Source organism: Oncorhynchus kisutch, linkage group LG27 (assembly GCF_002021735.2).
Source record: "Oncorhynchus kisutch isolate 150728-3 linkage group LG27, Okis_V2, whole genome shotgun sequence".
Lineage (NCBI taxonomy): Eukaryota > Metazoa > Chordata > Actinopteri > Salmoniformes > Salmonidae > Oncorhynchus > Oncorhynchus kisutch.
The window spans coordinates 21,275,730-21,303,476 of NC_034200.2; the positions used below are offsets into that span (position 1 = coordinate 21,275,730).

The following is a 27,747-nucleotide window of genomic DNA, read 5'->3' on the forward strand; positions in this document are numbered from 1 at the left end:
CTCTGACGAGGAGTATGAAATATCAGACCAATGCGCAGCGTGGTAAGTGTCCATAATATATTTAAACTGAACACAGAATACAAAAGAACAAGAGAAATAAATGAAAACCGAAACAGTTCTGTATGGTAAAACATCAAACACAGAAAACAACTACCCACAAATCATAGTGGATAACAGGCTGCCTAAGTATGGTTCTCAATCAGAGACAACAATAAAGACAAACTAAATAGAAACATAAAAAGGAACTAAGGTCAGGACGTGACGGTACACCCCCCAAAGGTGCAGACTCCGGCCGCACCTAAACCCATAGGGGAGGGTCTGGGTGGGCATCTGTCCTCGGTGGCGACTCTGGCGCGGGACGTGGCCCCCACTCCACCATAGTCTTGGCCAACTTAAGTGGCGCCTTTGGAGCGGCGACCCTCGCCGCCGACCTCGGACTGGGGACCCTTGCAGTGGACCCCGAATAGACGGGAGACTCCGGCAGTGTAGGACAGGCAGGAGACTCCGGCAGGGCCGGACAGGCGGGAGGCTCCCGGCAGCTGCCTGAGTGAAGGGCGACTCCGGCGGCTCCTGACTGATGGGCGGCTCCGGCGGCTCCTGACTGACGGGCGGCTCCGGCAGCTCTTGACTGATGGGCGGCTCCGGCAGCTCCTGACTGACGGGCGGCTCCGGCAGCTCCCGACTGGCGGGCGGCTCCGGCTGCTCCCGACTGGCGGGCGGCTCCGGCTGCTCCCGACTGACGGGCGGCTCCGGCTGCTCCCGACTGACGGGCGGCTCCGGCAGCTCCTGAATGACGGGCGGCTCCGGCTGCTCCTGACTGACGGGCGGCTCTGGAAGCTCCGGACAGGAGGGCGGCTCTGGCAGCTCCGGACAGGAGGGCGGCTCTGGCAGCTCCAGACAGGAGGGCGGCTCTGGCAGCTCCGGACAGGAGGGAGCGGCTCAGGCAGCTCCGGACAGGAGGGTGGCTCTGGCAGCTCCGGACAGGAGGGAGAACCTGGAGGGAGGAGACGGAGAGACAGCCTGGTGCGTGGGGCTGCCACAGGATCCACCAGGCTGGGGAGACCTACAGGAGGCCTGGTACGTGGACGAGGCACCGGAAGGACCCGGGCTGTGGGGGAGCACAGGAGGCCTGGTGCATGGACGAGGTACCGGAAGGACCGGGCTGTGGGGGAGCACTGGAGCCCTGGTGCGCAGCCTCGGCACCACTCCTCCAGGCTGGATGACCACTTTAGCCCGGACCCTCCAGAGTGCAGGCACAGGTTGAACCGGGCTGTGGGGGAGCACTGGAGCTCTGGTGCATACCACTTGCACCTCTTCCTTAGGCTCAATGCCCACATTCGCCCGGCACGTGCGGAGCGCAGGCATAGGGCGAACTGCACCCTCCCAGCGCCCCGGAGACACAGCACGCAGAGCCGACGCAGGATACCCTGGGCCAAAACGGCGTAACGGAGACCAAACATGCTGGGCTGTCACAATCGCCCTGGCTGGATGCCCACTCTCGCATGACACTTGCGGGGGGCTGCGATGTAGCGCACCGGGCTATGCATGCGCACTGGGGACACCGTGCGCTTCACCGCATAACACGGTGCCTGCCCGGTCACTCTCTCGCCACGGTAAGCACGGGGAGTTGGCTCAGGTCTCCTACCTGACTTTGCCAATCTCCCCGTGTGCCTCCCCAACAGTGTCTGTTGCGCTGCCTTACCTCATATCGCCGCCGCTCAGCTTTCGCTACCTCCAGTTCTTCTTTGGGGCGGCGATATTCTCCAGCCTGTGCCCAGGGTCCCTTGCCGTCCAATATCTCCTCCCAAGTCTAGGAGTCCAGAACCCTCTGCTCCTGGTTACCACGCTGCTTGGTCCGTTGGTGGTGGTTAGTTCTGTAATGATTTCCTTCTTCCTCTGATGAGGAGTTTGAAATATCAGACCAATGCGCATGGTGGTAAGTGTCCATAATATATTTATTAAACTGAACACAGAATACAAAAGAGCAAGATAAATAAATGAAAACTGAAACAGTTATGTATGGTAAAACACAGACACAGAAAACAACTACCCACAAATCATAGTGGGAAAACAGGCTGCCTAAGTATGGTACTCAATCAGAGACAATGATAAACAGCTGCCTCTGATTGGGAACCATACCAGGCCAAACTCATAATTACAAAAACATAGAACACATAGAATGCCCACCCCAACTCACGCCCTGACCAAACTAAAATAGAGACATAAAAAAGGAACTAAGGTCAGGACGTGACATGCACAGCTATTTTCAGGTCTCTCCAGAGATGTTCGGTCGGGTTCAAGACTAGGTTCTGGTTGGGCCACTCAAGGACATTCAGAGACTTGTCCTGAAGTCACTCCTGTGTTGTCTTGGCTGTGTGTTTAGGGTAGTTGTCCTGTTAGAAGATGAACCTTCGCCCCAGTCTGAGATCCTGAGCACTCTGTAGCAGGTTTCCATCAAGGATACCTCTGTACTTTGCTCCGTTCATCTTTCCCTCGATCCTGACAAGTCTCCCAGTCCCTGCCACTGATAAACATCCCCCAGCATGATGCTGCCACCACTAGGCCTAAGGATGATGCCAGGTTTCCTCCAGATGTGACACTTGGCATTCAGGCTAAAGACTTCAATCTTGGTTTCATCAGACCAGAGAATCTTGTTTCTCATGGTCTGAGAGTCCTTACGTGCCTTTTGGCAAACTCCAAGTGGGCATTCGTATGCCTTTTACTGAGGACTGGCTTCCGTCTGGCCACTCTACCATAAAGCCTGATTGGTGGAGTGCTGCAGAGATGGTTGTCCTTCTAGAAGGTTCTCCCAACTCCACAGAGGAACTCTAGAGCTCTGTCACAGTGAACATTCGGTTCTTGGTCACCTCCCTTAGCAAGGCCCTTCTCCCCCGATTGCTAAGTTTGGCCGGGCAGCCAGCCAGCTCTAGGAAGAGTCTTGATGGTTCCAAACTTCTTCCATTTAAGAATTATGGAGGCCACTGTGTTCTTGGGACCTTCAATGCTTCAGAAATCTTTTGGTACCCTTCCCCAGATCTGTGCCTCGACACAATCCTATCTCTGAGCTCTACGGACAATTCCTTCAACCTCATGGCTTGGTTTATGCTCTGACATGCACTGTTAATTGTGGGACCTTCTATAGACAGGTGTGTGTCTTTCCAAATCATGTTCAATCAATTGAATTTACCACAGGTGGACTACAATCAAGTGTAGAAACATCTCAAGAATGATTAATGGAAACAGGATGCATCTGAGCTCAATTTCGTGTTTCATAGCAAAGGGTGTGTAGATTGACGAGAAATAATGAATATTTAATACATTTTAGAATTAAGGCTGTAACGTAACGAAATGTGGGAAAGTCAAGGGGTCTAATTACTTTCCAAATGCATTGTATATTAACCAGAGGAGGCTGGTGGAAGGAGTGATAGGCAGACTGGCTCATTGTATTGGCTGGAATGGAATAAATTAATGTTACCAAACACATCAAGCACATGGAAACAACGTGTTTGACTCCATTCCATTAATTCCAGTCCAGCTATTACAGTGAGCCTGTCCTCCTATAGCTCCTCCAACCAGCCTCCTCTAATATTAATATATATTATATACATATTAACTCTTTGTCCCAATACTTACTAACTTTACTGGCCACTACAGAGATATTGTGCTGCCTATTACTCTCTCTGTCCAACATCTCGTTGGTGGAGATGGTCCCTTCCACAGTATCAATGTCAAAGCAGCTGTCCACAGGCCTCTTCCACTCAATAGAGTACCTACAAAACATGCAGAAAACATATAATAAACAAATACATATGATTCCCTCAACCTCACATGGCATCTCTCAATCAAGACTTACAGCTGAACTATTTTTGCCATACCTTTTCTACGTAATAGATCTATAGCGATAGATCCATATTTTATTGGTCCCCAAGGAGAAATGTCAGAAAGATCAATCAAATAAAGACCAAGGCAAACATTACACAGACGAATAATCATTTTCTTTTCATGTAGAGACTAAGGATTTGTCCCAAATATCATCCTATTCCCTATCCCCAGGGCCTGGTCAAAGGAAGTGCCCTACATAGGGAATAGGATGTAATTTGGGATGCAGCCTGGTTGTGTTCTGATCAGCGTTTGAGTACATTTAAGTGTTCCATATCCCAAAAGAACGATGACAAATGTAATGCTCTAAAATATTAAGCAGCCATCACGAAGACTGCCTTTCAAGCAAGGTGAATTACTGCCTCTTCCATTTGTAGTAAGCCATGAAATATTCATGGACAACAAAAAACACACAGCTGGGCTACAAACTATTTTGATGGTCTTGTGCAAGACATGTCCTGCGTCTCACATTCCCGCTCTCAACACTAACAGAGTGGAAGTCAACTGTACTTGAAAAACATTTGAAAGATGACGCCAAACAACAGGCCAAATGTGATAGTAGATCAGTGTTCATTTATACCTCTGAAGAGCAGAGCGACAGGTGGGTTTTAAGATGTCAGAGGTAGGTGCCCAAATGTAAAGTAACTCAGCCCATGATGGACCCATTTCTCAACCCCAGCCGTGATGGAGCTCACCCTTAAGTAAACATACAGTAGGCAAATAACACTTATTAAATACAGTACCAGTCAAAAGTTTGGACACACCTACTCATTCAAGGGTTTTTCTTTATTTGGACTATTTTCTACATTGTAGAATAATAGTGAAGACATCAAACCTATGAAATAACACAAATGGAATCATGTAGTAACCAATAATTGTTAAACAAATCAAAATATATTTTATAACTGAGATACTTCAAAGTAGCCACCCTTTTTTTAAACTCTTTTTTGGTTACTACATAACTCCATATGTGTTATTTCATAGTTTTGATGTCTTCACTATTAGTCTACAATGTAGAAAATAGTCAAGACAAAGAAAAATCCTTGAATGAGAAGGTGTGTCCAAACTTTTGACTGGTACTGTATATATATATAATGTATAAATGTATGCATGATGACGAACCTAACTGCACTGCTGCTTGCGTCTAGGTCCTGTGCAGTAACTGATCCAATAATTGTGCCCACAGGAGTATCCTCATACACATCTATGGTGTAAGAGGTCTTAGTGAACACAGGGGGCTCGTTCACATCCAGCACATTGACCTTGACTGTGGTGGTGTCTTTGAAAGGGCCCAGGTGGAGGAACCGGGGGTCCAGGTGAGCATTGGAGGCCTCCACTTTAAAGGTGTACGACCTTTTGTTTTCGTAGTCGAGATGCTGAAACATAATGAGTGAAGGAGTAATCAGCAAAGTGAAATGCATTTATTATTCAGAAATATCAATCAACATAGAATAAAACATAAAAAGCGAACATTTTACATGAACACTGAATATACTGTGCAATGGTCAAATACAAAGCTTAGGGGACATACTTGTCTTGGTTCAGTTTGTCAACACCTCTGTTCGGTTTAGTATGCTCAACAGAGATGGAAGTCAAGCACTTTGATATGGAAATGTCACCGTTAACTGCACCAACCAAGATTGATTAATCTAAAATTAACCAAAAGGGTTGGTTTCCATGTGCTTTTACCAAAAGAGATTCATGTTCTTCAGTGTCTCCGCTTTTAAGCCATTTGAGACATGAAAAGTGAGTGCTTAGGTTTTGACAGATTTTCAGGAAGATACTTTGAGGACAGCTTTCTCACCCTATGTTACAGTCTTACATTATCTCAGCTGGGTCCCTAGTTTGTACTTACAGCCAAACAGTTCTCACTGTCAACACACACACACACACACACACACACACACACAGCAGTTCCTGTCTGAGGCACATGCATGCAAACATCTGGTCATCTGTGAAAATGGCAGCCACCCTGCTGACTAGATAACAACCAGACAGACAACAGGAGTGGGCCGGTGATGCAGGAGGACAGACACCACAGCATGTGTGCCATCCCATTCTAAAAGCACCGTTCAGTGTTACATGCAGGGAACATCATTCCTGCAACACTGCATAAATGTAAATTAGCAGGGAAAATATGAATGATCTGGAAATTGAACCCACCCATTGTTAGTTTGGGCCTACATCCTGCTACTCTACCTTCCACCACAAATCCGCAACCTAGTGGAATGTCTTATCATCGGCACAGAGGTGTCAATTACAGTATTTGTGCGAGGAAGCTCCTGCTGTTTTCACTTTGCCCTCCTGTGTGCCTGACTCACCTCCCTTGCCTCATCATCTAGGAGATCAATGGAATAGCAAAGTGCCTCAACCTACTACTTAAAATGAGAGGGGAGAATTGTTTTTTAAATTCACTGATAATCCACATGGTAATAACTACTTTTGTAATATACCAGAGCTCAGCTTGGAAAGAGATCATATTATCTCAAATCAATCAAAAGTGGTTGATAGTCTAACGTATAAAGGTTGTAACCTTCCAGATAATAACTACTGGAGTCTTGAAGCATATCTTAGATTAGGTTGTGCTTTCAGACCAAAACTAAATCCAGCAAACTGTCCAATGTAGAAAGACCCCGATATCTTGACACATAAATACATGTCGAGGGCATTCAAATCCCACAGACAGTTTACCTACCATTTCACTATAATCTTTTATTTTGACGGAGCCGATTATCCCTTGAACCCATTATTCCAAATCCTCTTATCACACTGTGGCAAACGTTGGCTGAGCCCTCCCTAAGTCAGATACGGGAGTCAAATAACCTGTCTCAGCAATTTTCGATACTTTCCTCCAACACCTGGGCTTTCACACTGGGTGGTCAGGTGCTGTTTTAGCAAATGTACACAAGTCAGGTATATGGTTTGTCATTTTGGGCTACTTGTCAGGACCTTGTAGATGTCTCACAGTTAGATGGTGGGAGCAATAGACAGAGCAATAAGACAGATGGCTGTGATACAAAGATCTACAAAACGATGGCCCTATAATAATTTCAATTTCAGAAGACAACGGTGCATTTACACATAATTCCCACTATGTATTTGCAAGAAAATGCCGAATGCTTTGAAGTTTCATTGTTACACAAATGCAAGTGGCACTTCGGGAGACTTCTAGCTATCCAAGGACGTCCTCCAGAAACAGATACACAGTATTTGCGACGTAACTCGCACAGCTGCAAGATACAGACCCCATCTGTGAACAAGTAATAATATCATCCCAGAACAAATGAGAGGTGCAGTCAAACCCAGAACAAAAGCTTTTTTCCCCCAACTATCCATTTATGTGAAGATAAGAGTTTGGAAGTCTCTGGGTCACAGAGAGAAGAGCTGCTGCAAAGAGGATGTCTAAAGGGGTTCCTGCTTGTCACATCCCATCAGGAGGTGTGTTTTCTGATCCTAGCCTTGGAGGCATTTATTTATTCATGTCAGCTAAATCCAAAAACATTGCCCACTGGGCACACACTGGTTGAATCAACACTGTTTCCACGTAATTCCAATGAAAGGACGTTGAACCAATGTGGAATAGACTGACATGACGTCAGTGCCCAGTGGGTGGGCACGTTCCTGCGAAAAATATCACAAAACATTTTTAGACTTCCAGAAAATAGGGATCATCAAGTTCTCCATACTTCCTCCTGGTTAGGTTCTGAGGGTGGTTTGTAGCTGTGATAAGAGGAGGTATGCAGAAACAATCTATTAATATTCCAAGGCCCAAGTAGTCCATTATTTTAATTATCTATGTGAACTGCATTGCTCATGATCTATCATAACTGATCTGAAATTCTCATGGAAGGAAATTGAGAAACTGTCCCATAACCAAGAGCAATGGATATCATTTCTGGACCTACAGTATCCTCATCACAGAGAAAAAGGGTGCAAGTTAAATTAAGTGACTGGTGAAGGGTTGTGAATTCCTACTTTTCTAAGGACTATGATTCCCTCCTGACTGTGCCCGTTGTAGGTGATGTCAAACATGTTGCCTTCATCACCAGGAACTATAGAATATTCCACCTCTGCATTCTTCCCAGAGTCCAGGTCATGAGCTCTGACCTTCCCTACTGCTGAGCCCACAGACGATGATTCTGGGACCCTGAGGTGAAGAATACCTGCCGTAAAATAAAGACGGACAAGAAAGTTTAAAATACAACCTGTTATTGGCTGATTTTTGTATGTGTCAAGTCCAGGCGGTAGTGTTAAGTAAGGACAACAGACTCACATTATCCTCTGTGCAGTTATCACTTCTCTGGTCATTTTAAACAATTGATTATGTATAGACAGTGCATAACCTCATTATAATTTATTTACACTAATTAACATGAACTAATCATTAGATTAAATTGCCTAGAGATATAAGGTGACATTCAGCACACACAATTTATACAGGCATTCAACTTTCATACTAGTTAGACTTACTAGATTTACTGGCTAACAGCAAACAAAACAGTTGTCATTTAAATGCAATGTGGCACACTTTTTGAAAACCTGGGGGGGTTGTCGTTGACGTCGCTGAGGGTGACGTTGATGGTGGTTGTTCCGGCTAGTCCCCCCAGCTGCCCGCCCATATCCTTGGCCTGAATAAGGACCTGGTACAGCTCCTTCATTTCACGGTCCATGTTGGGTAAAGCAGTCCTTATCACCCCTGTTCGAGGTCACAGAAACAAACAGGGAAGATGTAAGTGTGTGTGAGGGAGAGGGAGAGGGAGAGAAACAAGAGAGAGAGAGAGAAAGAGAGAGGCAGAGAGAGAGGGAACACAGGGGTAGAAAGAGAGATGAGTTGTGACTATAAGAGATCGTACGTATCCACTTTGATGTTACTGGGGGGAATTAAGAAGAGGTGGATTTTGTGTAAATAGTGAATAGCGTTTGATCAGGAGTCAGTCCATGGTACAGGTACAACAGGGTCACAAGTTACCACTGACAATGAGTAAAAAGGTAAAGGAATTGCACTGTGTTGTCAAGCAGGGTGTTTCCCTATACTCTCAGTCCAACTTTATCTGCAAAAAAGGCTATCTCAGTGTACACTATATATACAAAAGTATGTGGACACCCCTTCAAATTAGTTGATTTGGCTATTTCAGCCACACCCGTGTATAAAAGGTGTATAAAACCAAGCACACAGCCATGCAATCTCCATAGTCAAACATTGGCTGTAGAATGGGCTTACTGAAGAGCTCAGTGACTTTCAAAGTGGCACCGTCATAGGATGCCAAATTTCTGCCCTGCTAGAGCTCCCCTGGTAAACTGTAAGTGCTGTTATTGTGAAGTGGAAACATTTAGTAGCAATAACGGCTCAGCGTGCCACAGAAGATCACAGAACGGGACTGCCAAGTGCTAAAGCGCGTAGCGCGTACAAATCATCTGTCCTCTTTGTAACACTTACTACTGAGTTCCAAACTGCCTCTGAAATGATGAACAGCACAAGCACAGTTCATTGGGAGCTTCATGAAATGGGTTTCCATGGCCAAGCTGCCGCACACAAGCCTAAGATTACCATGCACAATGTCAAGCATCGGCTGGAGCTTGCCGCCATTGTACTCTGGAGCAGTGGAAACTCGTTCCCTGGAGTGATGAATCACTCCGTGTGTAAGAACTTGAAAGGCCTGCACAAAGCCCTGACATCAACTCTTTTGAACACCTTTGGGTTGAATTGGAACGCCGACTGCGAGCCAGGTTTAACTGCCCAACATATGTGCCCGACCTCACTAATACTCTTGTGGTTGAATGGAATCAAGTCCTTGCAGCAATGTTCCAACATCTAGTGGAAAGCCTTCCCAGAAGAGTGGAGGCTGTTGTTGCAGCAAATGGGGGACCAACTCCATATTAATGCCCATGATTTTGGAACGAGATGGTCGACGAACCGGTGCCCCATTGTTTTGGCCATGTAATGTATCTACAAAAATCAAATACATAAAAATAAGATATTGCAGTGGTCAGGGCTCTAAAGTGTGACCAATTTGGTCAAACATTTTTGTATATTGCTGTGCAACCTGGAGTTTTAATTTGGTTACACCAGTGGTACAGTTTTACATTTTGCCGTTGTAAAAGCCAGTCACATAAAAGCCAGTCACATTTGGTTTTCAAATCTCTCCATGTGACATTGTGGATGTGCCTTGATTTGAACTGTGTTGTGATCTCACCAGTTTTGGAGTCGACTGAAAAGTAAGGCTGTCCATGTAGGATACTGTACACGATCCGTGCACTATTCCCATAGGTGGGGTCGTCAGTATCTGTGGCAGTCACCTGCATAACAAAAGTACCTGTGTGTCAGACAAAGGGGAGGAAATTGTTAGAAATACTGTTCTTTTTGTGACTTCAAGCATTACGTTTTCAGAATATTCGTATGGTTTTGGAGTTATCAAGAAAAACGTAATGACATAATCAGACACATTCTGACATGCAATGTAACCTACGTAGACTATAGGATTTCTGATGTAATTCAAAGCAAGACAATTTAGCTGGACTTTTTGGATGAACGCTGGTGTCTGAAGCTTTCACATGGTTTAAACTTTATGAGAATTAAGAGATTATGGTGTTATAAACCTCACCTCACAGGAGCCAAAGCCGCTCCATCCCTAATTTAACCTTCTTATGTAGATCAATGTGTAGGCCTTGTCTATTAATTTCACCCCGTAGGCTAAATAATGTATTTATCATTGACACTTTTCTAAGGCCTTACCCAATCATTTACAGCACAGTGTTTTGTTAAATTACATGCTTTCAGTTCGCTACTATCACCGAAATGCCAGTGTTGTTTTGTGTCATACTGACATTTAGCCATTTCGCTCCTTAGAATGTGTTTCTTTCATTATTCCATGTCATTCATCAGTTGCATTTTCCTGTGTGTGCAGTGTTCATGAGCTCATGAACATTTGGAAACACTTGTGATGTATATGTTGTCTTTACTGAATCTCGTTTTTCTGTTGTTTGTGTTCCCTCACTTCCATCGACTGGTCATGTGCTCTCTGTATTGGTGCCAGTGCTTGCGGCGATAGGGGCGCGAATGTTAAATACCTGTGTGTAACGTTTTGTTGGGTTTAGCTGGTTATGAGCAGAGCCTGGTACCCCACCTGTGCTCAGTGATCGAGGTAGGAGAATCTACTTAGGCCTTACTTCGATTTTATATGAATTCAGGGGAGTCATTTGAGGTTTAGTTCAAAGTAGTACATCGTTAGCAATGTTGTTGAGTTGACTTAATGTTTTGTTATTCAACCCCGGTCGCAGCCCAGTTTAGGTCTTTAAACAACGGCTCATTTCATTATGTTCAGCATGCGATTCAAGCATTTAGAAAATGGTGCGGTTTGTTCAAGATGACCAACACTGGGCGAGTCCACTGCAATTTACTGTGAATGAGTGTTGCTGGCTTTTAATGTGTGTTTTTGTGGCAAATAGTGTACTTTATTCCCTTCAACTGCAAAAACATTTACAACAGAAAACATCAAGGCCACCTGCCTGCAATGACATTAAACCAACCTATGTCGGTCTCAATCATATGATTCTATGACGATGAAATCGTAGACTGTATAACTAGGCTTGTACAGTAGTCCTAAAGGATACCTGTCAAATATCATAGTGTAGCACACTGTCCAACATTGTCATAGTAGCTTTACCCCATATGGATTTGTACAAGCCACAAAATACAGTATAGGTGCCTTTCTTACCTCCTGGTGACATCTCTGGGACACTGGCTGTATATGGACCCTCTAAAAACTTTGGTTCATTGTCATTTATGTCTTGAACTTTTATGATGAATTCAGACTCAGGCTCCAGAGGCCTGCCTGTGTGCATGTCCACAGCCTGAGCTCGTAATGTGTAGTAAGACTTCTCCTCTCTGTCCAAACCCATCAAGGCATGGATGTCGCCCGTCGTCTGGTCTATGGTGAAGATGGTGCCTGCTCCTTCTCCTGAGAGAGTGTACTTCACCTCACTGTCATCCCTGTCCAGGTCTGTGTGAAGCTTAATAGAGAAAACATGTTGTATTTGTAAATGAATCAAAGTATGTATATATGTACTAGGCCTAGTTATTTATGTGACTTTAGTTGTATTCACATTTCCCCAACCTTCTCCATGAGCTAGATTTCAGCCATGTCACAACTGTGTTGTACCTCTGTTATACAACATTATGTTATTCAAGTAAGTGAGGAATCTCAGGGTACTTTACTACTCTCAAAAAAAACGTCTGTCCTCGGTTGCAACACTCACTATCGAGTTCCCAAATGACTCTAGAAGCAAAGTCAGCACAAGAACTGAGCTTCATGAAATGGGTTTCCATGGTCAACAGCCGCACACAAGCCTAAGATCACCATGTGCCTAAGATCACCATGTGCAATGCCAAGCGTCAGCTGGAGTGGTGTAAAGCTGGCTGACATTGGACTATGGAGCAGTCTGGTTTTGGTGAATCCAGGAGAACGCTACCTGCCCGAATGCCTGCCCGAATGCATAGTGCCAAATGTAAAGTTTGGTGTAGGAGAAATAATGGTCTAGGGCTGTTTTTCATGGTTTGGACTAGGCCCCTTTGTTCCAGTGAAGGAAAATCTTAATGCTACAGCATACAATGACATTCTAGATGATTCTCAAATAAAATGTTATTTGTCACATGCGGCGAATACAACAAGTGTAGACTTTACCGTGAAATGCTTACTTACAAGCCCTTAACCAACAGTGCAGTTGAGGAGAAGAAAAGAGTTAGACTAAAATAAAAAGTAATAATAAAAGTAACACAATAATAATAACAATAACGAGGCTATATACAGTGGGCACCAATACAGAGTCAGTGTGTGGGGGTACAAGCTAGTTGAGGTAATCTGTACATGAAGGTGGGGGCAAAATGACTTTGCATACAGTAGGTAACAAACAGCGAGTGTACAAAAGAGAGGAGGGGCGATGTTCTGAATTGTTCAGCAGTCTTATGGCTTGAGGGTAGAAGCTGTTGATGAGCCTTTTGGTCCTAGACTTGGCGCTCCAGTACCGCTTGCCATGCGGTAGCAGAGAAGACAGTCTATGACTTGGGTGACTGGAGTCTCTGACAATTTTATGGGCTTTCCGCCTATTATATAAGTCCTGGATGGCAGGAAGCTTGGTCCCAGTGATGTATTGGGCCGTTCGCACTACCCTCTGTAGCTCCTTACGGTCAGATGCCGAGCAGTTGCCATACCAGGTGGTGATGCAACCGGACAGGATGCTCTCGATGGTGCAGCTGTAGAGCCTTTTTGAGGATCTGGGGACCAATGACAAATCTTTTCAGTCTCCTGAGGGAGAAAAGGTTTTGTCGTGCCCTCTTCGTGACTGCCTTGGTATGTTTGGACCATGATAGTTCGTTGGTGATGTGGACATCAAGGAACTTGAAACTCTCGACCCGCTCCCCTACAGCCCGATCGATGTTAATCGGGGCCTGTTCAGCCCGCCTTTTGTTTTTCCAACTTTGTGACAACAGTTTGGGGAAGGCCCTTTCCTGTTTCAGCATGACAATGCCCCTGTGCACAAAGCAAGGTCCATACAGAGATAAAATAATCGGTGTGGAAAAACTTGACTGGCCAGCACTTAGCCCTGACCTCAACCCTATCTAACACTTTTGGGATGAATTGGAATGTCGACTGCGAGCCAGGCCTAATCGCCTAACATCAGTGCCCGACCTCATTAATGCTCTTGTGGCTGAATGGAAGCAAGTCCCCGCAACAATGTTCCAACATCTAATGGAAAGACTTCCCAGAAGAGTGGAGGCTGTTATAACAGCAAAGGGGGGACCGAGTCCATATTATTACCTATGAGTTTGGAATGAGATGTTCGACTAGTACATGTCAACATACTTTTAGTCATGTAGTGTATTTACAGACTTGGCCTACTGCCATAATCAGTTTAATTATTAGTGTGCATGTAAATATACTCATTGTAAAGGAGCATGAAAGATGTAATGCATTGTGCCAGTGTCCAGCACATGCAGTTGAAGTCGGAAGTTTACATACACAGTTTTTAAAACCACCCCACAAACTTCTTGTTAATTAACAAACCATAGTTTTGGCAATTCAGTTAGGGCATCTACTTTGTGCATGACACAAGTACGTTTTCCAACAATTGTTCACAGACAGATTATTTCACTTAAAATTCACTGTATCACAATTCCAGTGGGTCAGAAGTTTACATACACTAAGGTGACTGTGCCTTTAAACAGCTTGGAAGATTCCAGAAAAGATGTCATGGCTTTAGAATCTTCTGTTAGGCTAATTGACATCATTTGAGTCAATTGGAGGTGTACCTGTGGATGTATTTTAAGGCCTACCTTCAAACTCAGTGCCTCTTTTCTTGACGTCATGGGAAAATCAAAAGAAATCAGCCAAGACCTAAGAATTTTTTTTTGTTGATCTCCACAAGTCTGGTTCATCCTTGGGAGCAATTTCCAAACACCTGAAGGTACCATGTTCATCTGTAAAAACAATAGTACGCAAGTTTACACATCATGGGACCACACAGCCGTTATATCGCTCAGGAAGGAGACGCGTTCCATCTCCTAGAGATGAACGTACTTTGGTGTGAAAAGTGCAAATCAATCCCAGAACAACAGCAAAGGACCATGTGAAGATGCTGGATACAAAAGTATCCATATCCACAGTAAAACGAGTCCTATATCAACATAACCTGAAAGGCCGCTCAGCAAGGAAGAAGCCACTGCTCCAAAACTGACATAAAAAAAGACAGAGTACGGTTTGCAAATGCACATTGGGACAAAGATCGTACTTTTTGGAGAAATGTCCTCTGGTTTGGTGAAACAAAAATAGAACTGTTAGGACATAATGACTTTTGTTATGTTTGGAGGAAAAATGGGGAGGCCAAAGAACATCATCCCAACCGTGAAGCACGGGGGTGGCAGCATCATGTTGTGGGGGTGCTTTGCTGCAGGAGCGACTGGTGCACTTCACAAAATAGATGGCGTCATGAGGCAGGAAATTTATGTGGATATATTGAAGCAACATCTCAAGTGATCAGTCAGGGAATTTTTACTCAGATTAAATGTCAGGAATTGTGAAAAACTGAGTTTAAATGTATTTGGCTAAGGTGTATGTAAACTTCCGACTTCAGCTGTAAGCCCAAACATGGATTTTATTTTATGTGAATGACGGAAAGTGCAGGAAGCAGTGCTAAAGCTAGAATAAGGATTCAAGTTCTCTGTTAGTGTTTTGACTTTGTAATTTACATTGCATGGAGTATGTGACATTCCTGCATTTCTAACTGCATACTAGAGAATAGAGAATACTTGTCATATTCCATAATCAAGTAGAATTGCTGTCACCTCTTGACAGAAGGAAATGCAACCTGTATTCAAAGTTTTAAAAGGCTCTAAAGTTTGTAATTTCCACTTTCAAATATCAGACTTGGTTTGCCCTAACAAAAAATGTATCAACCCCTACAAACAATGTCTGTTAATTATAATCCACATAATAATTCACATTTCCTGTTGCTGCAGGATCATTGTCCTGCTGTAGCAAATGAAGATCCTACATCTGTAGCATATAATCCATGAGCCACAACAACAGAGCAATAGAATTCCCCACTCTTTTCGCTATGTACTGCATTACTTCTGACCAGGGCCCATGGGGTTCTGGTCAAAAGTAATGCACTATATAGGGAATAGAGTGCCATTTGATTATTATAGGGAATAGAGTGCCATTTAGGACATACCCACTGTGATTCAGTTTCAGCATGCAGAGGACCATAAAACCTTTTCCATGAGATGAATGGTTTATTTAGAAAGTCACTGAATTGAATGTAATTAAATCAGAGGGCGAAATCTCAAGACACATTTGCTCATCACATTCTTTTATGTGCATTTACTGTCTGATGTACCTAACACATTCAGCAGGCGGAACACCATTTTTTTGACAGTGAGTTTAGATATAATGAGTTTTAAAGTGAATCAAAAATTGAGGCCATTTGTGGTAAAAACAATGAGACCTCCACAGGAACAATGTCTGGCTTGAAATAAATCGGGAGGAAATATTTGAATAGAATTATTAAAAGTATCCATCCAGTGCTTTTTTGCAGAGGAATAGCTTGTGCCCTGATTACAAATCAGTGCTGGGATGGAGAAACTGTCTGGCAGTAGCGCGGTTATAGAATAGAATGTGGTGTTGATATTTAGCCGAATCCATACAATCTGATGCATAATGTGGTTATTTGAGTGTCTGAAAGTCACGCACAGGGGCACCTGTAAGATAAATGAATGTGTCATTGTAAAAGGTTATCCAGCAATAAGGAATAGGGGGCAAGGGCGTGATATATTCTCCTTCAAAAGGGCATGAGAGGTGTGCTCTTTTCCTGATTAAAATGAATGATGATCAGTTTATCATCTCCTGCAGCAATGGATAGTCATGGACATGGGCGGAGCTTTTTGTTTTATATATTTTTTGACTTATTATTTAAAAAAATATCCAGTCGGAAAAACACTCCAAACAGCCTACCCGACCTCTCGGAAGCGTACGCATGGTCCTAAAGCACAAGGTTGCCTTGTTTCGTATCACATTCCAATTATAAAACTGGGGGGGGACAAAAATGCAATTTCAGAATGTGAACGTTTCCCCCTGGTCATGGAGGCCAGTGGCGCTGCAGACATATACAAAATGCTAAATGATATGATAACTGGAGTAAAATGTTGTAGTTTAACCTGAGAAGTGGCTGTCCTTGAGAGACTCAGCGAGCATGTTATAATGATCATAAGCACCACAGACAATTTAACCCAGGGATTTAGACTAGAGAGAAGCTTAGTGTGTTTTGGCTGAGACCAGACTAGCCCACTAGCCCTGTCTTCCTTGCAGATGGCCTTTGCTCAGTATGGGGGCCAGAAGTAGATTGTTTAATTGTACAGAGTACGGTTGCACATAGTCTTCCTCTAAAGCTTACGTCAGATCCAGGAGCATAAGGTAAGCTCGTGTTTAAATGTGTCTCTTTCACTCTGCTGCTCAGCTGTGTCTGTGTCTGCCTCTACGGTTGCATAATGCATGGGGACAAACCCAGCAGAGGAGCTTTCGGCAATGTGGAACACTGGTGCAGTCATTTTCTTTTTTAAATGTTCACACAAAGGTGTTATGGAAGAAAACGCTTGTTTTCCTGTTTTGCCAGCAAAGCTGTGGTCATTACCTGTTGGTAAAGTTGTCCATTTTGAATCTGTTTATAAATAATAGTGTTGCCTCGCTAAATCTCAATACAAAGGTGACATTTAGAAACAATAACCAAAGCAATGGCTGAGAAAAGTCTTCATGTGCAAATTATCATTAAATACAACAATATGCCTCCATAGAGTTATGGATGCCATTAGACAGCGCTCCCGAGCTGAATGCGAATCCATGGGAGAATTTCAATTGCATACTCCTTGCGTCCTCTTGTCTCGCATCCTTCTCAAACCCATTGGTCTCTCTCCCCTCTGACCTTCTCCTCCAATGGGTTTAGAGAAGAAGGCTAGGCAAGAGAAGTATGCAATTAGGATTCTCCCAATGACCTGGCAGTCACACTGTTTCCAAGCCAGATTTGATCTATGTTCCCATTTCCAAAAATATAGCTCACAGTGATAATCAAGGTCCTGATCCTTCACACTGTCCCCTATTAACTGGCAGCAGATTAATCTGTGGTCTCGGGGCTGGCCATGCACGGCTCGATGCTGTCGTCCTCATTCTCAACACAGAATCTGGGTATGTCCCAAATGGCACCCTTTTCCATGTATGGTGCACTGTTTTTGACATGAGCCTTATGGCCGCCATGGTCTAACGGAGTGCGCTATGTAGGAAATAGGGTGCCATTTGGGGGACACACACTGTGAGGAGTGAATCACTCAGTGATTTTAAAGCAGCAGCGGTAGCATCAGTTTGACAATGTGTCCCATCCCTCCTTTCTCAGCCAACAGAAACACATCCAGCGGGACCGTGAGTACTGAGAAAGGCCGTAGTAGATTGCCTTGGCATCAGCAGCTGACAAGTCAATCTAAAACATTATCCCATTTGAGCTGGAAGTGCCAGATTCCAGGATGGTTCTTAATGCCCCTTGAAATTTGATTTAGAATGGCACAAAACACTCTTTAACCTCCTTTGTGTGTGGATAATTAGAGTTGATACTGAGACAATTGCAAAAGTCACAGCCAGAACCGATCAAGCAGCCCAAGCAATTAGATGTGATTTGTGTCGTGCTGCTTATTGGTATATTCTTTAAGTCTTAAAGAACAGATGCCCAAGCGTTTGAACTCCTCTTCTGTTTGATTTCTTACCTCAAACTCTCATCAGATGAGTGAAGGCAGAGGTTAAACAGAGGTGTACAGTTGAAGTCGGAATTTTCCATACACCTTAGCCAAATACATTTAAACTCAGTTTTTCACAATTATTGAAATTTTATCCTAGTAAAATTCCCTTTCTTAGGTCAGTTAAGATCACCACTTTATTTTAAGAATGTGAAATGTCAGAATAATAGTAGAGAGAATGATTTATTTCAGCTTTTATTTCTTTCATCACATTCCCAGTGGGTCATAAGTTTACATACACTCAATTAGTATTTGGTAGCATTGCCTTTAAATTGTTTAACTTGGGTCAAACGTTTTGAGAGGTCTTACACAAGCTTCTCATAATATGTTCGGTGAATTTTGGCGCATTCCTCCTGACAGAGCAGGTGTAACTAAGTCAGGTTTATAGGCCTCCTTGCTCGTACACGCTTTTTCAGTTCTGCCCACACATTTTCTATAGGATTGAGGTCAGGGCTTTGTGATGCCACTCCAATACCTTTACTTTGTTGTCCTTAAGCCATTTTGCCACAAATTTGGAAGTATGCTTGGGGTTATTGTCCATTTGGAAGACCCATTTGTGACCAAGCCTTAACTTCCTGACTGATGTCTTGAGATGTTGCTTCAATACATCCACATAATTTCCTTGCTCATGAGGCTATCTGTTTTGTGAAGTGCACCAGTCCCTCCTGCAGCAAAGCACCCCCACAACATGATGCTGCCACCCCTGTGCTTCACAGTTAGGATGGTGTTCTTCAGCGTGCAATCCTCCCCGTTTTTCCTCCAAACATAACGATGGTCATTATGGTTCTATATTTGTTTCATCAGACCAGAGGACATTTCTCCAAAAAGTACAATCTTTGTCCCCATGTGCATTTGCAAACCATACTCTGGCTTTTTCATGGTGGTTTTGGAGCAGTGGCTTCTTCCTTGCTGAGCAGCCATTCAGGTTATGTCGGTATAGGACTCGATTTACTGTGGATATAGATACTTTTGTACCGGTTTCCTCCAGCATCTTCACAAGGTCCTTTGCTGTTGTTCTGGGATTGATTTGCACTTTTCGCACCAAAGTATGTTCATCTCTAGGAGACAGAATGCGTCTCCTTCCTGAGCGGTATGACGGCTGTGTGGTCCCATATTGTTTATACTTGCGTACTATTGTTTGTACAGATGAACATGGTACCTTCAGGCGTTTGGAAATTGCTCTCAAGGATGAACCAGACTTGTGGAGGTCTACAATTATTTGGAATTTCCCATGATGTCAAGCAAAGAGGCACTGAGTTTGAAGGTAGGCTTTGAAATTCATCCACTGATACACCTCCAATTGACTCAAATGATGTCAATTAGCCTATCAGAAGCTTCTAAAGACATTACATCATTTTCTGGAATTGTCCAAGCTGTTTAAAGGCACAGTCAACTTAGTGTATGTAAACTTCTGACCCACTGGAATTGTGATATAGTGAATTATAAGTGAAATAATATGTCTGTAAACAATTGTTGGAAAACTTACTTGTGTCATGCACAAAGTAGATGTCCTAACTGACTTGCCAAAACTATAGTTTGTTAACAAGGAATTGGTGGAGTGTTTGGAAAATTAGTTTTAATGACTCCAACCTAAGTGTATGTAAACTTCTGACTTCAACTGTATATTGATCAGTCTTAGAGAACCAGAACCCTAAAATGGTGCCTTACCTTTCCAACGTACTGTGGTTCAGATCCCACATATTCCTCCAGTACAAAGAACTGGTTCCACACCCATCCTCGCTTTACCCTCTGAACCCCTGACGCCCCATGTCTCCTCAGTCCCAGTCCTGCCATGCCCCTCAGGTGGTGCTCTCTTCCCATCCTGCTTTGGGGTGGAGAGTGAAGGGGAGCCAGGAAGCCTTTGTCCAAGAGAAACCAAAAGACCAGCAGGAGACCGTTCCTTGTGATCATTGGCAATCTGGGCAGTGGAGGATCTCTGTTGAATGTGAGAGACTGTGAGTCAGTGAGAGACTGTGAGTTAAACAATAACAGCTGTGTTGTAGACCCAAGGTAGAAGGGGATTGGGGGGGGGGTGTTGTGGAGACATAGTTAGATTTGCCTCCAGGATCTTTGGTTTCTCACTCGACTAGTCCTCATTGACCTTAGTCTGCTGGTGGAAAGAGGAGTGACATGGTCTTACTTTACACTGCAATTGAAGTAGTTACAAGGCAACATGGAAAGTAATCTCCTCCACCAACCGACTCTCTCTGTCAAACCTGTCTCTCAGTCTATGCGGTAATAGAGCCTAGGACGAGGCTACGTAATACATTGTAATACATTGTTATAAGCAGCAGTACGTCAAACAGTCCTAAACAGCCCGATCAGCAACTCATCAACATTGTTTAACAAAATCTGTTCAGGCTGTGTCTACTCCAATTTATTTCATAATTGAGGTCATAATACACTTTATATGTTTGTCTAGTCAAGCTTGACAGTATCTTACTGTAGGGATTTTACGGATCATGATTCAGTGAAAACGAAACATGAGCAAATTGGTCCTCAGGAGTGCATTTAACTCTGCAAGTCAGGCAATGTGAATTTAGTGGAGCAGGAGCAAACATCAAACACAGTCGCACACACAGAGGAAAGGTAGATCAGATAAAAGAAAGAGACTCCCTAAGCACGATTACATACACACAAGAATACAATTATTGTGCATAGTCAGATTAACATAAAAGTGTGTTTAAAATGTTTAAATGCTTGGCTAAAATAATGATTTCCCTTTTCATCTTGTTTACATGGACTCGTCTGAAATCAGGCTACCTGATGGAACTTTTGTTAATGCAGAAAACCAGCAATCAAAATAAACGTCCTACCATAGTGGCCATGTTATTTTTGTGAAACCTACTTGATTCTGAGTTCGGACATTTAAAGGTTGTATGTGAAAACATTTTGTAAGATGATGCATACTGTCAGTTTTTCCGAACTTACTTCACTCGCGCATAAGAGGAAGCCTTGCACTGCTGGTGCTGGCACATGCCCAGATCAAATACACCGCAGGGAACGCCGATTAAGCGGTGCATTTGATCTGCGCATGTCTTAATAATTCAAAAGATTGCTCAGAAAGCCAGGTGTTTTAATCGGCATATGCTTACTTCGATTGATCTGGAGGACGCAGTGCAAAAGCTAGATGTCAAGGATTCAGGTTCTCTGTTCAGTGGTTTGAATTTGTAATTGACTTTGCATGGAGTATGTGACATTCCTGCATATCTAACAACAACTGCATACTAGAGAATAGAGAACAATTTTCATATTGCATAATCAAGTAGAATTCCTGTCACCTGGATCTTAATTTGATCACTATTTTGTTGATGAGAATTTTCCTGCACAGCAGGAAATGCAAACTTGTGGTGTATACAAAAAGGGTTCTAAAGTTTGTAATTTCCACTTAAAAATGTCAGACCTGATTTGCCCCAACATAAAATGTATCAACCACCCTACAAAAAAGTATACATGAGTTATAATCCACATAATAATTCACAATTCCTACTGCTGCAGGATTACTTTCCTGCTGTAGCAAACTGGCTCAAATTAAAATCCTCATAGACACCCTCATAGACATTATACACTAGTGTTAGTTGTTTACAGTACAGTGTCTGCATGCATAGTACTGAATGATAGGTGCTGTATAGGCCCACATTCACTGATCCTGCCCCTCATCCCTCTTTACTTCAATCCTTCCCCCTACAAATCTGCTTCAACAGACCGGTTTATTTTTAGCATCAGGTTTATACAAATTTACAGTACAGTTTCTCTCCTTCATTGTGCTCCCAATCTGAATGCATTCTTCCTGTGTCGTCTGTTGAAAGGCGATGGTAGGCTACATTCCTTGGTTGACAGGTTATTGTGCATCCATTGCTGTATTCTCTGAGGTGTAAACCCCTGCCATTCTTATCCCAAGATTGAACAAAATGTCCTTGTGTCGTGTCGCACTCGACTATTCCATATCCCAGTTTCCTAAGTTTAGTGGTCACCGAATGACGACCACAAAAAATTGGGGCGGTATGTATCCTAATGGTTAGAGCGTTGGGCCAGTAACCAAAAGGTTGCTGGATCGAATCCCTGAGCTGACAAGGTAAAAATCTGTCGTTCTGCCCCTGAACATGGCAGTTACCCCACTGATCCCCGGTTGCCTGGTTAAATAAATAAAAAATGACTGATAACATGTGTTGGATGACCTTGTTGAATATAGTACCTGCATCCATATGACTTTTTTATTGTTGTGTCCTATAAACTATTGTTTGTCCTAATCAGCAGGCCATCATCAGTCATCAGTGTTATTTTACAGTTAATGTGAGATGTGTCCTGTAGTGTCTGCCCTCGGAGCAGAAGGCCTTATGGGAACAGACTAGTTTGTGTATTGCGGGAGCCTTCACTGCACTAATACTGGCCAACGAGGGCTCAACCAACCCCCTTACTGCACAAACATGTGATTTAACAGAAAGCCACCCCTAATCCAACAGAATTATCCTTAAACTCCCAGACAATGTCAGGCTGAGTTAGATTGAGGTCTCCAGAACTGTTGGTTGAGAGATGTGTTGAAAGATCCAACAGCATCCCCTGAGAAAGGCAGAAGCCAACATTTTTGTGCTGGCTGAACTATATTGAATTTAATACATGTAAAAGACTACAGTAAGCAATAACAGACTTGTAGTTTTTGTATGTGCATGCTTTCTCTACATTGAGAGATGTGTTAAAACTTTTAGATAAAAACGAAGAACACGTTTGCAACGACAGGCGTACAAGGACGCAGACAATTACAAAGCTTAAACTATCACTCACAATAGCTCTTTTCTAGGAGACATCTTTGTGCTGTATAACACAATTTCATGTCATTTTGTTGCTGCATTAATATTCAGAGACAAAGGAAATGGTTTTGCTTGACTGCAATCTTGTTACATAAGAGCCCGTTTGTCATATGATGTAGATTCCAATATGAACCAGCATAGCCTAGACGAACAGTGTTTTCGGTAGTGCACCAACATATGAACCTCAGGCTTATATGTACTGTACAGTAACCTCTGAGCATAATCATATCTTTAAGTCATGGCCAAAGGCCATCATTTAGGGATTATGCTGAATGTTCAATGTTTTATAGAATATGGCCAATTATCTTCATGGTTTGACCAACTTTATTTTGCGTGGATATGTTAGTCAATTAACTCCATTACATACGGTATGCATAGAGCTGAGGCAAGTCATAAAGAAATGCACACATCATGTGTCGGTGATGTCTGTGCTAAAAACCGGCCTTTACAAAAAAGTAAATAAATACATATTTTTTATGAAAAGTGGAGAGTCAGATATTCCCCAGCTAGCACATAACGTTCCGAGAACCATATGTTTCTTAGAGCTTGGTGAGAGAGTGGTTGTCCTATAATTATTTTGCATACAACCTTCAAACACATTTCTGGGAATGGTGCAGGATAGTTGCTTGGCTTTGGAACATTCTCAGCCCAGCCCATCTTATTTTCTTGTTATTTAATTACTTTAACAGAACGTTTCCTAAAAGTTAAAACATGGTTACACTTAATTTCAATGTTGATAATGTTCTAGGAACGTTCTCCAACTGGTTTGACATTGAGAATGTTCTCAAATAGTTCAGAGAAAGTTATGAAACAATGTTCTTGAACCAACTTTATGTTGGTTTCTGCAGGTTTCCTCATGGTTCAATTTAAAGTCATGTTCTCAGAACGTTAAGAAAATGTTCCCTAAAACCACAAGAAACATTAGTAACGTTCAAAGAACATTTTAAGACTGTCCTTTAAAAACATATACATTCTGTTCTCAGCGTCAACAAAACTTGTTACGTGTGTTCAGGTGTGTTGGCCTCGCCCACTAATTGGCCACACCTGATCTTAATGAGTGCTTGTTTCCTTTGAAATAGGGTTTGTTTGAATAGACCAAAATTAGCAGCTTTGTATGAGTAAAAGAAACATAGGATGCTAGCTCCATCCTGGTGGCGCAGTGGACTAATCCCATGGGGAGAAAATAAAAAAGAATACGTTCAAATCTCACCGATATCGTGCAACAATAAAATGTGTTTGCATGATTTAATGCGCAAGCAAATGAATTGTCCTGTCTGTGCTTGGAGTTCAAAACAGTTAAAATAAGCTAGCATTATTGAAATATTCAGTTAAAATGTTCATTTCTGTTCTCAGAACGTTAATAAAAACCTCCCTGGAAAACATCCAGGGAACCATAGTAAAACGTCCTTAGAACTTCCCTGCAATGTAACAAAAAAAAGATGTTTGCTAGAACAGGGAAAATGTTCACTTCCATTCTCAGAACATTTAAAAAATGTTCAGTTTTACATGTCAGGAAACCATAAACTTACGGGAAACCATAAACTTACATTCCTACAACTTCCAAAGAACTAAATGTGCTAGCAGGGTCTATTGTAGCCTACTCTCATATTTTATTAATGCAGTGAAGGCAAGAACCAATGCTTGGGCATATAGTGTGTTCATACATCTTAATCAGTGGCGGCTGCTGAGGGGAGGACGGCTCATAATGTCTGGAACGTTGCAATTGGAATGGCATCAAACCATGTGTTTGATGTATTTGATACCATTCCACCTATTCCGCTCCAGCAATTACCACGAGCCCGTCCTCCCCAATTAAGGTTCCACCAACCTCCTGTGATCTTAATGTTGCTTGACCCCAGGAAGAGTAGATGTTGCCTTGGCAGCAGCAAATGGGGATCCTTAATAAATACAAATAAATAGAAAGTAAAGATAAAAGATACAAACTCAGGTTGGCATTTTTCATCATGAATGTTGTTCTGGAGTCAGCTCTGCAGAGTGGTCGCAAGCTGGCAAGCCACAAAGTCATAAAATCTGATTTTAAACATAACCTTAACCTTAACCCTAACCGTAACCACACTGCTAACACAATATATATTTCCTAACCCGAATCTTAAATTAAGACCAAAAAGCACATTTTTGTTTTCATTAATTTTAATAATATTGCCAATTTTGACTTTGCAGTTGGCCTATCTAAGGGGAAATGGCTCAGTTCTGCCTCCAAGACAAGACTCATGACAATAAACGTCAATCTGCGCTAAAAACAGCAGAGAACAGAAAGAAACTGAAGCCGTTGTCTTCTTTGCATATACAGATGAAGGATCCTAATTTGATCACCCTGTTGCAGGAGAACTTTCCTGCAATGCAGGATATGTAAAACTTTTTGTGTATTTGAGGTTTAAAAAGGCTTTCAAAAAAATGTATCAACCTTACAGAAATGTGGATGAATTATAATCCAAATAGAGTTTACATTTCCTGTTGCTGCTGGATTATTTTACTGCTGCAGCAAAATGAGAGAAAATGAGAGAAAATGAGAGAATACCAGCTTAATATGGAATTCAGTGCACTCTATTTGAATACCTGCACCATTTGCATCAATTTCATCCAGTGCAGATCATTGAGCTCAATACCATTGACTGACCTGCTGCATGTTTTCCCTTCAAATGCAATAAATCTCTAAATGAATCCATGTAGGCACACTCCATGTGAGCTAGATAGAGTTAGTAGGCTGTATGTCCTATAGTGATATGGACAGAATTGATTTGCTACTGTACAGGTCATTTCTTATTTAATTACTTTCATATCTTTTCTTTATATATCTTATCTTCGTAAAGATCAAATATTTAGTTCAATTATTATTTTAATGAAACAGTGAAATTAATTGGAACTCTCTTAAACTAAACATCAACCTTCAGCATCTACCCCAGTGGGTATAACTACTCCACTTCTCTGTTGCCTAATAAAAAGAAATGATCCTAAAAAAACAACAACAAAACAACTAAGGACACTAACAGTGACACATACCTTGACTGTCTCTCCCAGGCTCTCCGGCTGGTGCACTTTAAAACCAGATTAATCCAAATGTCTGATGGCAAAAGCAATGCAACTCCCTTGCGAGCAAAGAACACATTCAGACTTACAGCCCTTCAAACACACACACACTCTCTCTCTCTCTCTCTATTTCTCTCTCTCTCACTCTTTCTTCTCACTATCTCGCAGCAGATGAGTGTGGAGGAGAGATGAAAAATGAGAGATTGAGTATCAGCTGTATGTAGTACTATTGTGTTCAGGAGTGCTCAGCAGTGCACAGAGCGTCAAGCAAAGCTGCAAGCCCAGCACTCTGATACGCTCCTGTTCCGTGTGTTGTGAATATAGTTGAAGTGGGTGTCAGAGAGTCTCGATCCCCTAAGGTCCCCATGCTGGTCTGGAATCGTCCTCCCACCTCTAGTTTCCTGCATTAGTAGAGTGGAGGAACCCACTCCCTGCTGGAGCCAGCCAGTGATGTGCTCTGTTGTGTTCATAATTTGAGGAGCTTGCTAGAGCCATGAGACTTTGATGGTAAAGACTCAATTACTGACACAAGGGTTGATGAGGCGCTGTCATGTAGTGGGTGTGTGTGTATGTGTGTGTGCGTGTGCGTGTGTGCGTGTGTGACTAAAGTGGGCTACAGGCTCGTTAAGAAATGAAATGTTACATATTCTAGTCTTCAGAAATTGATAGATTAGAGAAACTCTCATATGAATGCACTTTATCCATTTTTTTATAGAAAAGCTCCAGTTCTCAATGTTTTAAAATAGCTTTTGATGTATGATGTCCTTCATTATGGGCTGACCTATTTTGGATTCCACATTTTTCTCTCATCATTTCCTCCTTGTCTAGCTCTGGCCCTCATTCGTTGGTTGGTTCTCTGAGAGCTGTTTTCTCCAAAATCAGGGAAGAGATTATGAAAAAAATGCTTTCGTTTGTAAATAGTGTAATTTCTAAACGGCTCAGCAAGGCATGTCATCTCACACACTGTAGCCTATGACAAGCAGCCACAAAGATAAAATAAAAGATTACCCAACAGCGGAGTTTAAGGTAAAAACAATTGTAAGCAGGGTAATGAAAACAACTTAACAAAGTAATTCCATGAAAATAGAATTGGTCAATAAAGCACAATAATTACATGAACTGTATAAAACTGTAAATGCACCGAAGGGGCTAAATGTCATGTTTTGTTTGAATACTGGGCCTCGCAAACAAGAGTTTAAATGGTTTACAGTTTAGAGAGAGAGTGATGTGTGTGGGTGGATTATGGGTTAGGATGCTGACAGAAAAGAGGGATTTAAACCCTAGCTCAGTTTCTACAGTAATGGAACGAAAGTACTTTAGCATACATGGCTGGGAAGCAATTAAGACAGAGCACACGACCACCAGATCACACGGGGTGTGTCCCAAATGGCACCCTATTCCCAATGTAGCACAGTACTTTTGACCATGGCCCATATGACTCTGGTCAAAGTCAGTGCACTATATAGGGAATAGGGTGCCATTTGGGATGTAGTCAGAGGGTGTAAGGGGTCTGTTCAGCTCTCCCAGTGGCATGGTATCTGTGTACTTTGTGTCATCGCAGACAGACAAAGGTATTATGTTTGCCCTGCTCTCTTAGAAGTAGTAGTGGAATACATGGTCTTGTCCATCATTAAGCCAATTTACAGGCCCACTGCAGTCAAAACATAATTTTTCTGTCTTTTA

At 42.7% G+C, this 27,747-nt stretch overlaps 1 protein-coding gene across 1 annotated transcript in view; it reads right to left on the reverse strand.

The window, feature by feature from the left end:
- Positions 1-26,445, reverse strand: part of LOC109871569 (cadherin-12) — a 31,716-nt gene extending 5,271 nt beyond the window's left edge. The window contains exons 1-8 of the mRNA XM_020462466.2: positions 26,038-26,445; positions 19,877-20,144; positions 11,595-11,889; positions 10,074-10,193; positions 8,408-8,575; positions 7,855-8,042; positions 5,002-5,255; positions 3,634-3,770 (exon numbers count right to left, since the gene is read on the reverse strand). Coding sequence (XP_020318055.1) covers positions 3,634-3,770; positions 5,002-5,255; positions 7,855-8,042; positions 8,408-8,575; positions 10,074-10,193; positions 11,595-11,889; positions 19,877-20,119 — 1,405 coding nt within the window. The 5' untranslated portion in view covers positions 20,120-20,144; positions 26,038-26,445. The remainder of the gene's footprint in view (positions 1-3,633; positions 3,771-5,001; positions 5,256-7,854; positions 8,043-8,407; positions 8,576-10,073; positions 10,194-11,594; positions 11,890-19,876; positions 20,145-26,037) is intronic.
- Positions 26,446-27,747: the final 1,302 nt, after the last annotated feature.